The sequence below is a fragment of the Leopardus geoffroyi genome, chromosome B1 (genome assembly GCF_018350155.1).
Source record: "Leopardus geoffroyi isolate Oge1 chromosome B1, O.geoffroyi_Oge1_pat1.0, whole genome shotgun sequence".
Lineage (NCBI taxonomy): Eukaryota > Metazoa > Chordata > Mammalia > Carnivora > Felidae > Leopardus > Leopardus geoffroyi.
In genome coordinates, this window is record NC_059327.1 from 76,790,650 (window position 1) to 76,807,254 (window position 16,605).

The 16,605-nt window shown below is 33.9% G+C and overlaps 1 protein-coding gene across 7 annotated transcripts in view; it reads left to right on the forward strand.

Moving 5' to 3' along the window:
* Positions 1-16,605, forward strand: part of LRBA (LPS responsive beige-like anchor protein) — a 785,650-nt gene that overhangs the window by 574,715 nt on the left and 194,330 nt on the right. For all 7 annotated transcript variants that reach the window (XM_045465918.1, XM_045465937.1, XM_045465946.1 and 4 more), the window contains exons 41-44: positions 2,750-2,867; positions 4,992-5,094; positions 10,095-10,210; positions 15,355-15,467. In XM_045465918.1, the coding sequence (XP_045321874.1) occupies positions 2,750-2,867; positions 4,992-5,094; positions 10,095-10,210; positions 15,355-15,467 (450 nt within the window). The remainder of the gene's footprint in view (positions 1-2,749; positions 2,868-4,991; positions 5,095-10,094; positions 10,211-15,354; positions 15,468-16,605) is intronic.

Sequence of the window (16,605 nt, forward strand, 5' to 3'; positions counted from 1 at the left end):
ATGTAATGATAAATGTTGTGAAGGCAATATGGTGAGTTTGGGGGGGCAAGAGGTGGTTATGGAGGCAGTGAGGTTTAGATCCAGTGGCTTCTCTAAGGAGGTAACATTGAAGCAAGAATCTAATGTAAGAATAAGCCAGTCATGTGAAGATTTGAGAGAAGAACATTCACATCAGAGGAGACAATAAATAAAAGGCCTCAAAGAAGAATGAATTGGGCTCATCAGTAAGTCCCAGATGTAAGACTTTATAAACAATTGTAAAGAGCTTCCATGTTTATTATACATGTAGTGCAAAGCCACTGGATGGTTATTAAATGCATGTGATCTAATTTGTATTTTAAACTTTTTTAAAAAATATTTTTTCTTTGGCTCCTCTGGTCATAGTAGACTCTAGAAGTAAGATCAGGAAAGAAACTAAGTAGGAGAACACTACAGACTCTGGAGGTTTAAACCTGCTGGTTATGGTGAGGGAAAGAGGTACATGCAACCTCTGCTTTCAGAAAATCTTGAGAGTAATACCTACAGCTTTGTTGTCTCTTTTCCTGTTTACTTCTTTTGCTCTTACTTACACAGGTATTGGCTATGTGAAAGTAGATTTCCATATCACCAGTTTTAAAACTGAAAGAAAGTTTGATTTGTTGTTTGGTTCTTAGAATTTTTGTTTTGTTTTTCAAAAAAACATTGAGACTTGGAATTGTTCTTTCATTTTTAAATCCTTTGGTGCCAGAAATATAATTTTTAGAAAAATCAAAGTACATGCTTTTTGCCCATTATTGCATTTTTCATTGAGGAATATAGATCTGTTTGCAGTTAAGATCTAGAAAATGGAAATAAAAATAGAAAAGAAAGTTTTCATAGGATAAATTCTTATTATTAATTATTTTTCCTTTCCTTGTTTATCCTGTCTTTGTCCCTCCAAAGCAGTATCATAATCACATGTCATTCTATTTGTATTGTTTAGTGGTGGTTACTTTTGAGAGATATAGCTTAATTGTTTACTTTGCTTTCATGGATTTTCATCACGTTTTGATAGTAAATATGTCTCATTTTCTTTATTAAATAATATTAGGTGAAGTACTGGTGTGGAGAAATTCCACATCTGGTTTTCCTTTAACACCTTCATAATTAAGCTTTTGAAATGAACTTTTTAAAAGAAAAAACTTGAATAACAAAGCAACAAAGTGGCTTAGGACTAAAGACAGGATTACTCTGAGTTGGCAAAGCATTCTAAGCTATTGCGTCTGTCACATGGGATGACAAGAATTGTAACAAGTTACTCTGACAACCACCTACTCCATAGAGAGATTATGTTGAGTTCATTTGCAGGTTTGTGTTTAGCCTAGCTGACAAAATGATACTTAACCTCTTATACAGTCAGTCTTTGTGCTTTGTGAATGAGTGACTGTTGCCTTTAATAGTGACCTTAAAAGTGTGATTTTTTTAAAGCTATGAAATGAAATATATATATATTTTTTCATTTTATTGAAAAATAATTGACATACATCACTGTATAAGCTTAAGGCATACAGCATGATGGTTTGGTTTATATATATTGTGAAGTGTTTGCCACAATATGTTCATGCGTCTTCTCATATAGATACAATTTAAAAAAATTTTTTACACATTTTTAAAACGTTTATTTGTTTATTTTAAGCGAGAGAGTGGGGGAGGGGCAAAGAGAGAGAGGGAGAAAGAGAATCTCAAGCACGCTCCACGCTCAGCATAGAGCCCGACATGGGGCTCAATCACATGAACCAGAAGATCATGACCTAAGCTGAAATCAAGAATTAAACGCCCAACTGATGGAGCCAGCCAGGCTCCCCTCATATAGATAAATTTTTAGAAAATAGAACAAAAAGGGGGGAAAATTTCTCCTTGAAATAAGAACTCTTAGGATTTACTGTAGATATATATTTTAAAGTATGTTAAAGGTACTTCTGCAGTAGAATCTAAAAAAAAAAAAAAGAAAACAGAAAACAAATTAATAAATAAAAGGCATAATCAGACCATAAACACAGAGAACAAACTGATGGTTACCAGAGGTCGAGGGTGGTGGGGGGGTGGGCAAAATTGGTAAAGGGGATAGGGAGATACAGGCTTGCAGTAAAAGGCACAGCATAAGGAATATAGTCAATGGTACTGTAATAGCAATATAACGGGGTAGACAGTAGCTACCCTTGTGGTAAACATATAGCATAATGTATAAACTTGTTAAATCACTACGTTGTACACCTGAAACCAGTGCAACATTGTGTTTCAACTCTACCTAAAAGAAAAACCCTCATATACATACAAAATATTTCTGGTTACTCTAAAATCATTATTATATGAAACTGAATTGTATATGTGATCTGTAAGCATATAAGGTATTCTTTTGAGGTCTTCCTTCTTTTTAAGGTTTTATCTAAAACTTTACTTTCCATAAAATGATTCAAAACTCAGTCACTAAATAATGCAATGTGTATTTCCTGAAAAACAATAAATAGGATTACATCACTGCTTTTAAAAGCTCAAAATATATTTGTAAGTAAATGTTTTATAATTTTCCTCTACTTTTTCATTAAGCTTCCTTTCCATACATTGCAAGATGTTTTCTTAGTTTCCCTCCAGATTGTTTTAGTATCTGTTTTTTCAATATTTAGAAATTATTTTTCTTAACAGGGTCTTTTCTATTTTATTCAAGAGGAAAAACAACAAGAAAAAAATTCAACTGCTGTTACTTACTTGGGCTTATTTTTTTTCTCACTAGATCCTGGCATATACAGAAGGGTTGCATGGAAAATGGCTGTTCACAGAGATACGATCAATCTTTTCTCGTCGTTATCTTTTGCAAAATACAGCCCTGGAGATCTTTATGGCAAACAGAGGTAATGTGTTTCACAAGTAAATTGTTATAAAGCTAACCTCCACCTCTTTCAGATTTCATTTTTGAACATACCATATAGTTCCCAGGTAGGTAGTGATTTGTAGTCTAATCTCTGTCATACTGACCTCGTTTTTTGAACCACATGCATCTTCATGGGTTTTTCCCCCTTGATCATTCTTAGAATTACTTGTAGTAATTTTAGTTTTTTGGCCATATCATAGATTAGTGCAAAATTTTCTAAATATGGTGAATAACTAACCATTTAATCAGTTGAAGAGTTTTGGTATTCTCAATATTGCTCTGATGCTTAAACTCCTCCTGGAAGGTAGATGCATTTAGAAAGGGGAGAGGGTAATCAAATGATTCATATATTTATTCAATCTTTTGTCTAATCTATTGCCATTTATAAAGGGACCATCAGAAAATGGTACTCAAGTGTCCTGGTTGCTTTGTATTACATCATTCTTGAAAGAACTAAAATTCAATTTGTGGGTTTAAAATGGAACTTGGTAAAATTCATTAAGACAAGAAGGAGAGACAAGGTGAACTTGAAGTAAAAGCATTGTTGGGTGTGAGTGGAGCCATACAAGGGAAAATAATATAAAGCCTAGTGACTTCCTGTGCTTACTCCTTATACATAAGTAGATTAAAGTTTTATATTCTCTTTCTATAATCTACAAGTTGTCGTTTAAAAAAGTCTACACATAATAATGTATATTCCATGCACACATTATTTTCCCTGTATGGAATCATGTGTCTTTAGAATACAAATTTCTTTAGGTAAAGATGTTTTTCCCTTTCCTATTTGGTTTCCTCTTCTATACATACCTCTTCTTCCTAATGTCAACATCATTTTTTCAGGCAAATAACCAAGTGAATGTTTCATGCTTTAGTTCAGCCTGCATTCTTGCTGTCCCAAAGAGATTTTGTTTCAGTATTACAATATTTATTACTTGCTCATCCTCATTCATTTTTCTCCTTTAAAATTTCTTATGCATCCTTGCTATTGTATGTGTGTTTTTCTTTTGCCTTTCCCCCATGGCCTTGGGTTATCTGCCATAACTTAATGTTAGTTTTGTTGTTGTTGTTTTCCCTATATTCAATGTAATAATGGGTATGTAAGGATGGCACGTTAAAAAGATATGTTGGATATGTATATGTCAGTTCCAAATATGTTTTAGATACTTAGTGAATGACCATGTATTTTCTTTACCTGAAACTTCTTGGTAATGTCAGTATTCAAAGCTATACCAAATTGACAAATTTTTTTTTGAGTGAATTTTTTTAAGCTAGGTAGAGAATAAGGATCATTTTCTAGATGAATACTTACTTCAAGCTTATATATGGTCATGATATTGCAATTAATGTAGTTAAAATTTTAAGACTATCCAATTTGATATCTTCAAACTTTTCTCTCATGATTTTGACTTTCTTATTTTCATATTTCTTAAGGATAGAAATTTATAGATGACTATAATTAACATTTATATACTGAATATTTTTATGTATATTTATATGTTTCTTGATATTCTCAAAATGTGTAATTATTGAAATAGAAATGATTAGAAGACATTTAAATTTGACTATTATCTATAGAGAAGTGTTTTCCTTTAGGTCGTTCTATTTTATGTGAAAATATAAATTAAAAACATAAACATTGTAAAGAGAATGATTTTTAAACTGTTAATTATTGGAACTAAATAAAAGTGACAATTTAGCACCTATATCTGTAGTCTTTGGTGTTAGATTGTTAACTATAAAACCTAAAACCTTAAATATTTATTTATAGAAACTCAAAGATACATATATTTAACTTGTTAAAATTCAATTTTGTAAATTCAAAGTTGTAGTTAGATAATCTCAGATTCATTTCACATTAGTGCAACAACAATTTTTAGAACTTCTGACAGCATTTAGAGAAAACTGTTTATGGTTCAGGAGTTTATAAGTAAAATGACTATCACCTCTGGAAAATTAATGCTAAAACTTGATATGCACTATAATAAAAGTAATATGGCAAGAATTGTATACCTTAACTAAGAGTAAATATTTATTAGACCAAGAAGTTAGTTTTCCAAGAAGGAAGCTGTATCGTGTTCTAATTTTTAAAAATTACTTTTCATAGTTGCTGTAATGTTCAATTTCCCAGACCCGGCAACAGTAAAGAAAGTAGTTAACTATCTTCCTCGTGTTGGTATTGGAACCAGTTTTGGGTTGCCTCAAACCAGGTACTGTTTTATGAGAAAATTTTGGAAAGTAATCTGTGTTAATATTTTTTCTTACTTGTTTTTAAATGCATAACCTTCTGTTGTATGTTTCATAGTAATGATGATTATTAATGCTTTGAGTCAGCTGAACCTCTGTCTGAAAAAAATAGAAAAAGAGGATCAAATGTAAACCAAAGTAGGTTGAAACAAAACATAAACATAAAAGCAGAACATTCATCAAATATGAACAGAAACAGTGAAGAAAAATCAATACAATGAAAAGTTGTTTCTCTGAAAGGATTAATAAATGTAATATATGACTTATGAAGAAGAAGAAGACACAAAGTGCCAACATCAGGAATGGAAGAGGAGATATCACAACAGATCCTATAGATATTAAAAGGAAAATACTGACATATTATGAACAAATCTGTGCTACTTAGACAAGTTAGATGAAATGGACAGATTCCTTAAGAAATAGGTAACGTTAATACCTCTACAGAGGAAAGTGAATTTATAGTTAAAGGTCTTCTGAGCTAGAGAATATTCCTAGCTCAAATGGTTTCGTTGACAAATTCTATAAAACATCTGATGAAAAAATATCATTTCTAAACAAACTATTACAGAAAATAGAAAAAAAAGGATAACATTTTAAAGGTATTCTATGAGGCCAGGGTTACATGAATTCCAAACCCACATGAAAGCGTTACCAGAAAAGGAAACTACTGATCATCTTGATTGGAAAAGAAGAAATAAAACTGTCTTATCAAGTCTGCTTTTCATAGGCTGCTTGAATGTTTGCATGACATAGGTGCTGACTTTCCCAGAGTAAGTGATCCAAAAGAGAATGAGTCAGAAGCCCCAATGTCTTTTTATGACCTACCATTGATAGGTAGAGTAGGTCATTAATTCTGCTACATTGTATTTATCATAAATAAGTCATTAAATACAGCCCAGGCTCCAGAGAAGGGGAAAGCTCCACTTCTTCAAGTGGAAGGTATCAAAGAATTTATGGACATATTTAAAACTACCACAGGGTATAACTCTTATGCAAAGAGGGCACCAAAATTGGCCTTTCTAGATTATAAGCAATAGTTGCTTTTTAATGCTAGTGAAGATTTTGATTAGATAGTTTTATAATTTAGTGAGGAATTTCAGGTTCAGGATGAACCTTACAACCTTAGAATGGCATAGTAAATTTCTTTATCTAAATAGCTTTATTCATCAACTAATATGTGTTATCATACTTGGGAAATCTTAATGATTTCCCACAGTTAATGGAAGCTACAAGTAGGTTAATTGATTAAATTAGCAATTAAAATTTTTTTTCAACGTTTTTATTTTTTTGGGGACAGAGAGAGACAGAGCATGAACGGGGGAGGGGCAGAGAGGGAGGGAGACACAGAATCAGAAACAGGCTCCAGGCTCTGAGCCATCAGCCCAGAGCCCGACGCGGGGCTCGAACTCACGGACCGCGAGATCGTGACCTGGCTGAAGTCGGATGCTTAACCGACTGCGCCACCCAGGCGCCCCGTAAATTAGCAATTTAAATAGATCTTAAAAACTTAGAGTGTGCCTGTCATCTAGCAGTGTACAAGATAGATACCATCTTACCCATGCATGTTTTAACAAATATGCAAACAAATAATTGTGTAAGTGACAGGAGTGATATAATTAGGGTGTTGTAATAATGATTAGTGGAATAGAGATGGGATGGTTTGGATTAGGTAGTCAGAAATATCTTCCTGTGTGACTTTTAAGTTTTGATTTGAAAGAACAGAATCAGCTTACCTTTGAAAGAGGGAATAGCATATGCAAAGGCCCTGTAATAAGGTGAAGTTCCTTAAAAAACAAATATGCAAACAAAAGAATGTTTTAAGGAGTGTTGGAAGGCAGATATCATTGGAATTTAGTGATCTTGAGAAGAGAGGGTCAGTTCAGGGACAGGAATTTATTGTGGAAATCCAGGTGATATTTGGTGCTGATAGTACAGTTGAAGAGAGACATTCTTGTTTAGAAATTTTGAGGACATACAGTTTGTATGACTTAGAGATTAGTTAGGTAATGAGGGTAAGAGAGGGGGTGTCCAGCATGTTTTGCCAAGTTTCAGTTTAATCTGCTGAGTGGCACTTATTGATATTGGGAACAGTGGAGAAGAAATAGTTGTATATATATATATCTCCCTAAGGGTGGGGTTGGGGTTGTGGGGAGGAGGTGGGTGGACAGATTATGAGAAGTTTAGTTTTAGATCTATTGAAATTGAAACTCCTGAGAGATGTCCCTACTGAAATATTGAATGGGAAGTTAGAGCTCAAGAGAAAAGTATAGTATTGGGAAACACTTAATGTTGAAAGACTGAATGCTTTCCCCTAAGATCAGGAAGGCTACAATGTCTCTCATTTTCACCATTTCTATCAATATTATATTGGAGATTTCAGCCTGTACAGCAAGAAATGCAGAGAAGGAGGGAGCAATTAAAGGCATCAGATTGGAAAGGGGGGAAAATGTCTTTATTCCTAGATGACAAAAGAAGTGTAAGATTTGTACAATTAAAACTATAAAATATGGCTGATAGAAATTAAAGACATATCAAATAAATGGAGGCATTCCATATTTATGGATCAGAAGATATTCAGCATGATTAAGATGTCAGTTTTCTCAGATCTATAAATCCAGTGCAATCCCTATCAAAATCTAGCATACTTATTTGGAGATATCGAGAAGCTGAAATGCAGTGGATTAGAATTACCAAAATATTGAAACAGAAGAACAAAGTTAGAGGACTCCCACTACCTGATTTCAAAACAAAAACTAACTATAAAGCCACAATGATCAATATGGTCTGGTGTTTATAAAAAGATAGGCATATATAAATCAATGAAATAAAATTGAGACTATAGAAATAAACCCTGCATTTATGATCAGTTATTTTTCAACAAAGGTGCTAATACAATTCAGTGAGGGAAGGATAATCTTTAAATAGTGCTGAGACAATGGATAGTTACATGCAAGAAAATGAACTTCAACACTTACCACACAGCATTCATAAAAAAAAATAGCTCAAAGTATGTCATAGAACTGTATTTAAGAGCTAAAACTAATTTTTTTTAGTACCAAAGAATTTATGATATAGGAGAAAAGCTTCATGACCCTGGAGTAGGCCAAGAGTTATCAGATTTGACACCAAAAGCATAATCCATAAAAGATAAAATCGAGAAATTGGATTTAATAAAAATTTAAAACTGTTGTGCTTTAAAGGATACCACTAAGTATATGAAAAGAGAAGCTATAGACTGAGAAAATATTTGTACATAATGTGTCTTATAAAGATCTTGTATATTCAGAATGTATACAGAACTCTCACAACTCAATAAGTAACCTTAATGAATACAGGAAGAAAAGATTTAAATAGTCATTTCACCAATGAAGGTACACAACTGGTTAATAAGCCATGACAAGTTGCTCAACAATGTACATTAAAACTATAATAAGATACCATTTTACACGCACTGGAATGGTTATAGTAAAAAATATATACAATAGCAAGTATTGGCAGAGATGTGGAAAATTGGAACTCCATATATTGCTTGTTGAAATGGAAAACAATTTGGCAAATTTCTTTAAATTTATTTATTTATTTATTTATTTATTTATTTATTTATTTATTTATTTTTTAATTTGGCAAATTCTTAAGAAGTTAAACTAAACCCAACTTACAACTCAGCATTTACACCCTTGGGATTCTACAACCCCCCCCTCCCAAAATGAAAACATATGTTCATATAAAGACATATTTGTGAATATTCATAGTAATACAAAGTAGAATAATAATAAGAATCTAAAACTGGAAAAAATTTAAATATCCATCAGCTGGTGAATGGATTTTTAAAATGTGGTATATTCCATACTCATAGGCTGGAATACTATTCAGCAATCAAAAGAAATGAATTACTAATCACATGCTGCCACATTGATAAATCTCAAAAACATGGTTAGTGAAGAAGCCTGATGCAGACTTCATGATGTAGGATTCCATTTATCTGAAATGTCCAGAAAAGGCAAAAATGTCCAGAAAGCATATTGATAGTTGCATAGAGCTAAGGATAGGAACAGGGATTAACTAAATAGTCAGAAGGCAAGTTTTTGTGGTGGTGAAATGTTCTGAAGTACATTGTGGTGATAGTCTCACAACTCTAGAAGTTTATTAATAAATCATTGAATAGTATACTTACATGGATAAATTTTATGGTATGTAAATTATACCTTTGAAAATAACACTGAAAAAAATATAGTTACCTTGTCCTTGGTTCTAGACTCTAAATGTAATAATTAATCCTGCCACCTGTTTTCCACTGTTACTTAGTATTAGTTGCATCTTTTGTTACTTACATTGCATTCAGAAAACATAGAAAACCTGGTCTTCTATTACTAAGCTGTACAAAAAAAAATTATAGTTTCTCTTACCTTTATCCCACCCCATGAATAGACACCTAAAGAGTTTAGAATCCTTCTTTCCCTTGTCATAAAGAGTATATAAGAATAATATTAAATTTAAAATGTACAAATGTATTATCTTTAAGAAAACTATTAATAAAGATGTGCATACAATTTTAGATACATTTCTCAATTACTATAACTTCTTTTATATCAGTAAATCAGTAAGTTATTAATCATACTATTATTGATCAACACTTATGGAACCTAGATATTAATAACGGCTTACTTTGTTGGGATGAGTACTGGGTGTTGTATGGAAACCAATTTGACAATAAATTATATTTAAAAAATAATGGCTTACTTTAATGCATACAACATGTATCATGGACCTGTGGCCATTCCAAATCATGTAACCATTAACTGTGCATTGAAATATTTCTTCTATTCATTAGTATAACATGAATAGAACTTTTCACAGTATATAGATATCATTTTGTATATCAAATGTATAGAATAAGCACAGATATTATTTTGTGATGTAATTAAGCTTAAATCAATTCTACACCAAATTCTGTTTTTTGCAGGCGTATTTCATTAGCTAGTCCACGTCAGCTTTTTAAAGCTTCTAATATGACCCAGCGATGGCAACATAGAGAGATTTCAAATTTTGAGTACTTGATGTTTCTCAACACGATAGCAGGTAATCTGGGCTCACGTTTTGACTTATTTCAAATGATAAATTATTTTTTTTGAATGATAGATTATTATTGTGATATTATTTTGAGTACTAGTATAAGTAGCTTACTTTTATTTTCCTTTTTTAAAGTTTATTTATTTATTTTGGGGAGGGCAGAGGGAGAGAGAGAGAATCACCACTGCAGAGCCTGACTTGGGGCTCGAACTCACAAACTGTGAGATCATGGCCTGAGACGAAGTCAGCCACTTAACCGACTTGAGCCACCCAGGTGCCCCTTACTTTTATTTTCATTATTACTACATGAGTACCTTATCAAGAGTAATTTTGGTAATAGAGTTTATGGTTTTACATACAAACAGCTGGCTATTTGAATAAATTAAAAATGGGTGTACACCCATTATACTTTTTCCAAAAATATAAAATGAAAATTTACAATCTTACTAATATAGTAAGAATGGATGCATTATGGAATAGTAGAAATGAAAAGCCATATAAAATCTTAACCTGTTAATAACTTAATTATGAATATTATGCAAAATGCAACATGGAAAAAAGCAAACTGTGGGTAAAATATTAAGTAAAGGAATACTTATATTATGAGCCATATATGAAAATCTGAAGAGTAAATGGCTCTATGAAAGGTCTATAATCATGTAGTATTACTGAACATCACCCATTGAAGCACTTACATTTGAAAGAGAGTAAGAATAGAAATGTGTCGTTACTTTTCATTTGTGATAACTAGAATGAAGAAAACATTGAATGTATTTGTGTGACATTTGAGATTCACTTCAACAAACTGACAGTTTGTATTTGAGGCACAAAGATACTGAGAGAAGTTATTTTAAGTATGTATATAAGCATTTACATGATTCTATAGCAAAGGGGTATTCAAAGTGCTATGGGGACTAAAAGGGCAGAGAGAAAGGGAAATTCTGTTATACGCATCGAGTTGATGGGAGTAAGGAAAAAATTAGGAAAGATTTCATGTTCGTATAAGGATGGATTTTACTTTAGGAGCACCTGGGTGGCTCACTCGGTTAAGCTTCTGACTTTGGCTCAGGTCACGATCTCATGGTTCATGGAATTGAGCCCCACATCTGGCTCTGTGCTGACAGCTCAGAGCCTGGAGCCTGCTTCGGATTCTGTGTCTCTGTCTCTCTTTCTCTCTTTGCCCCTCCCCCACTCACATTCTGTCTCTCTCTCAAAAACAAACAAACATTAAAAAAATTTAAAAGGGGGTGCCTGTGTGGCTCAGTCGGTTGAGCGTCCGACTTCGGCTCAGGTCATGATCTCGGCGGTCCGTGAGTTCGAGCCCCGCGTCGGGCTCTGTGCTGGCAGCTCAGAGCCTGGAGCCTGTTTCAGATTCTGTGTCTCCTTCTCTCTGACCCTCCCCCGTTCACACTCTGTCTCTCTCTGTCTCAAAAATAAATAAACGTTAAAAAAAATTTTTTTTTTTTTTATGGGGCGCCTGGGTGGCGCAGTCGGTTAAGCGTCCGACTTCAGCCAGGTCACGATCTCGCGGTCCGTGAGTTCGAGCCCCGCGTCAGGCTCTGGGCTGATGGCTCGGAGCCTGGAGCCTGTTTCCGATTCTGTGTCTCCCTCTCTCTCTGCCCCTCCCCCGTTCATGCTCTGTCTCTCTCTGTCCCAAAAATAAACGTTGAAAAAAAAAAATTTTAAAGTAAAGGATGGATATTACTTTAGCAGAGGTGGTAGTTAGAGCTTAGAGGCGATGCCATGTAAAACTGAAGGCATAAGGAAGCATATAAAGATGGGAAAATATGAAATATAGCTAGAGAATGATTAATGGTATAGTTTATATATATGTATATGCATGTGCACATGTAAAGCATGTATTCATAAAAGTATAATGAGAAAGAAAATTAAAAAGTTGTTATGGAGATACATTGTACAAGATTTTCTGTCAGTTTGAGGAGTTAGCAGCCAATTCATTGGGAAGCTTGCAAGATTTTGAATAAGTGATATTAGAACTCTATGGAAAATTAACTTGCAGGCAGAATGAAGGATAAACTGGAGTGGAGAGAAACTTGGCAGAGAGCAGAGTTAAGAAGTAATTGTATATAAAAAAAGGGGGCTTGCATTAAAGAGGTGACAGTGGGAATTTAAGGATTAAATAACATAAGATTTACAAGGTACAAAACATTTGACATCCAGATGACTGAATGTAGGGGGTAAATGGGAAGAAAGTGTTACAAAAGGCTTCCAGGCTTCTGGCCTGAATCATTAGGAAAATGGTGGTGCCATTAACAGAAAGGAAGTCAGAAAAGATTGATCTAGGGAAAGATGATGATTTTAATGTGTAGCTAGACATCCAAATTAAGATATTAAAAATATTTTTTAGAAGTATAGGTCAAAGAGGGTATTTGGAATTTGGAGATAGGACATGGAATTTCATCTGCATAGATTGGAAATCACCAGGAATTAGTTAACATTACCAAGACATATAATACAGAAAGCAGTGAGACAAGGTCTAGGATTGTTCTTGTGCATGGCAAGAAGACAAAGGGAAAGTTAGTAAAGAAGAGAATGAGTGATCCCAGAGTTTATAGACTCTGGGATCTATAGACAGAAAGGTCTTGGTCACTTGTATCAAATGTTATTAGAGAGGTACAAGAGGATTAAGAATGAGTACAGGCGATACCTTTAGCTTTGGCATTTGGGAACGTGTTGGTTACCTTTGGGGTTTATTTTATTACTTTAAACTTTATTTTGAGAGAGGGAGAGAGGGGAAAGAGAGAGAGAGAGACAGAGACAGAGACAGAGAATGTGACCTGGGGAGGGGCAGAGAGAGAGGGAGAGAGAGAGAATCCCAAGCAGGCTCCTGAGCCTGACGCAGGGTTCGAACTCACAAACCATGAGATCATGACCTGAGCTGACATCAAGAGTTGGGCACTTAACCGACTCAGCCACCACCCAGGTGCCCCTCTAGGGGTTCATTTTAAAAGCAAACAAAAAAGGTTGATTATAAGAACTGAATGGTTGGAGATGAAATGAGAACATTAGATATAGATGATAGTCTTCTTGTATAATAGTAGAGAGAATGGATTAAGGCAAAGGTGAGAAACCATCAAAGGGGGACAGAGAGGAAAAGTAACAGTGCAAGTTACGAGTGAGATAGGCTCGAGCTCAGGTGAAGGAATTACAGCTCACAAAGTATAAAGGCACTGTTAGAGAAGGTTGGAAGAGAGGGAGTATTATGGAAATGGGAATTTAAGGGCTCACATTGAAAAGTCTAAATTTTACCAGTTTAAGGAGGTGTTCATCTCACAGGCAGTTGAGGAAAAGGAATGAAGAAAGATTGAACAATTGTGTTGGACTTAGATATTATGTAACTAATAACTGACAAGATTTTTAAGCAGTAGTGAGAGAAAAAGTTAAATGGACCTTTTTAATTAAGCATATGGTAGGTCAATGAACGCGTAGATTGAATGCGCAGCAATAATTAGGAAGCAACATTTATGAAATAGTCTATTCTCATATAGCTTCTTTTGTGCCTAAAAGTGTTTTTTAAATATTTTCTCCAAATACTCTTTTTGAGGAATAGAACCAATAATTTATTTTGGATAGTTTTTATATACCCTAGAAGGTGGGTTGAGTCTTAATGTTGTTTAAGATTTCTTTTATGCTATTATCTGTGATACATATAGGTTCTCATGACACTATGATACATTTCCCAAAAGGCAGTCCAGTAGGCATTTAGTAACTATATAAAGAATTAACCTTACTTAGTAAAAGTCTATTTACAGTGAGCTGGTGCATACTCTTTTTGAAGATATAATAAATTTGATTACTTAAGAACAGACAAGATGATGATTTTACTAACATGTTTACTAACGTCTCAATCAGAAGAAGACGGAAATGGATGGAGAGAATAAAAATATACTGCTTTTTGCCACTTAGTTTGGTTACTTTTTTCTGGGAGAAATTAAAATTGACCAAAATAGGTAGTGACATAATGACCTCTGAATTAAAATTGCCCCAGTTATTCATGTTTTGTTAAGACTGTTTGCAGGTCATTCAAGGAAGAACTGTGTTACTCTAATAGTCCTCAAGATGAATAGAGTGAAATGAAGTTAAAAACATCATAAGGAAGACTCAGATACCAAGCATGTGTGAAGAACTACTTTAATATTCAGCCCTATATTGATATGACATCAGCATATATTTGAGTAAGAGAAAAGATGATAGAATACACAATAAGAAAGGAATTCAAACAATATTAATATACTTTTCTCCCTTATATTTTAGTGGTGAAAGTCTGTTCACATTAGATATAACGAAAAATAGGTTTTAGACTAGTAAATAGTGGAGCTGGGGTTCAAATGCTAGTGTTTTGATGTTAGAAACAATGATATGATCCACTATGCTGCTCCCTAAAATAGTGATATCCAGAAAACTGCTGTATATAGGTAGCAGGGCTATCTCATCCTTTGTTTTATTCATAATTTTAATAGACCTAAATGTGTCATTGAATGTCATTAGTTTAGAAGAATTGTAGAAGAGTATGTGGCAGCATTTATGAGTGGGGGAAAGCCAACACTGATGATGCTGCACATTATATTCAGAGGATCATAGAATTTGAAAGCTGTTGCAGAAATTTTAGAGTTATTTAGTACAACTCTCTTATTTTACAGATGACTAATGAATGTCCGCAGAGAATAAGTCACTTAAATTTGGTTGATTAGCTGCTTGATTGGTTGGTTAATTAATGGCAGAGAAAGGATTCTTGTTTTGAAAAGCTCTATGAGAATTGAAATTTTTTTTAAGGGTTGATAAAGAATATTTTGTTTGATGCAGGCCTTCAAGTAAGAAAAAAATAGTCAAGTGTAATTTATAAGAACAGAAACTTGGGGCCAGAGTATCTGGGTTTGAATATTATTTGACCATTACTAGTTACACGGTTTTAGGCAAGTTTTCAACCTTTTGTGTCTCATTTTTTTATCTGTAAAATGGGGGATGATAATTCTGTAGGTTTATTATAGGATTGAATGAAATAATACATGTGTAACACTGAGGACAATGCCTGGCACTCAGAAAGTTAAGTTGTTCTTATTTTTAGTAAATGATATCCCTGAGTCAGTTTTATTTTCTTATTCTAAATGGAAGGACTTCTCTCTCTCTGTCAGGACGGAGTTACAATGACTTAAATCAGTATCCAGTGTTTCCCTGGGTCATCACTAATTATGAATCAGAAGAACTGGATCTTACTTTGCCAAGTAACTTCAGAGATTTGTCCAAGGTAATTTTTCAGTAATCCTCTTAAACAGAATTGTCTTGCATATAACAATAAATTTGATTATCTTTAATTTTCACATTACCTTGTAAAAATCTTTTTATATAACTATAGCTTTAATATATTTATCTTTTAAATGTATTTTCACTTTCTGAAAGTTAAATTTAAAATTGAATTTAAAATTTAAATTTAAAACTGAAAAATTTGGAAAAATGGATGATAGAAGTTGATAAGTTAAAAGTATTAACACTTGTATTCCTTTTTCCATGTACATTTAGGAAGACATTATTCTACAATATTAACTTCTTTTAAGGGTGTTAGTAATTGTTAACACATGTGAGTAAATAATGGCCACCTCTCACTGGCACTTTTATAAAAAGACAAGTAACTATTCTACACTTCTCCAGGTGTCACACCTGACTTTGCTACCTCAAAATCAATCCTCTTTATTTTATTATTTTTTTTTTAATTTTTTTTTCAACGTTTATTTATTTTTGGGACAGAGAGAGACAGAGCATGAACGGGGGAGGGGCAGAGAGAGAGGGAGACACAGAATCGGAAACAGGCTCCAGGCTCTGAGCCATCAGCCCAGAGCCTGACGCGGGGCTTGAACTCACGGACCGCGAGATTGTGACCTGGCTGAAGTCGGACGCTTAACCAACTGCGCCACCCAGGCGCCCCAAAATCAATCCTCTTTAAATCTAATTTTGAATTATATAAATCCAGTGCTTGAACCTTTCTTGACTTACAGTAATTTTTTTTTTACTTTATTAAAAAAATTTTTTTAATGTTTATTTTTGAGAGAGAGAGAGAGAGAGTATGAGCAGAGTAGGGCAGAGAGAGAGGGAGACAGAATCTGAAGCAGCTCCAGGCTCTGAGCTGTCAGCACAGACCCTGACACAGGGTTCGAACTCACTAACTGTGAGATCAAGACCTGAGCCGAAGTCAGACGTTTAACTGACTGAACCACCCAGGTGCCCCTTGACTTAGTTATTTTGACTGCAGAATAATTCTTTCCCAATTCAGTGTCTTGCTTTCTCTGCTTTTTATGTTGTTTTCCCTACTTTGTGAGTGAATGACTCTAGTCCTTTAGGTCACCCCCACATAGGACCGTTACTATTTTCCTTCCCTGATATACCACTAT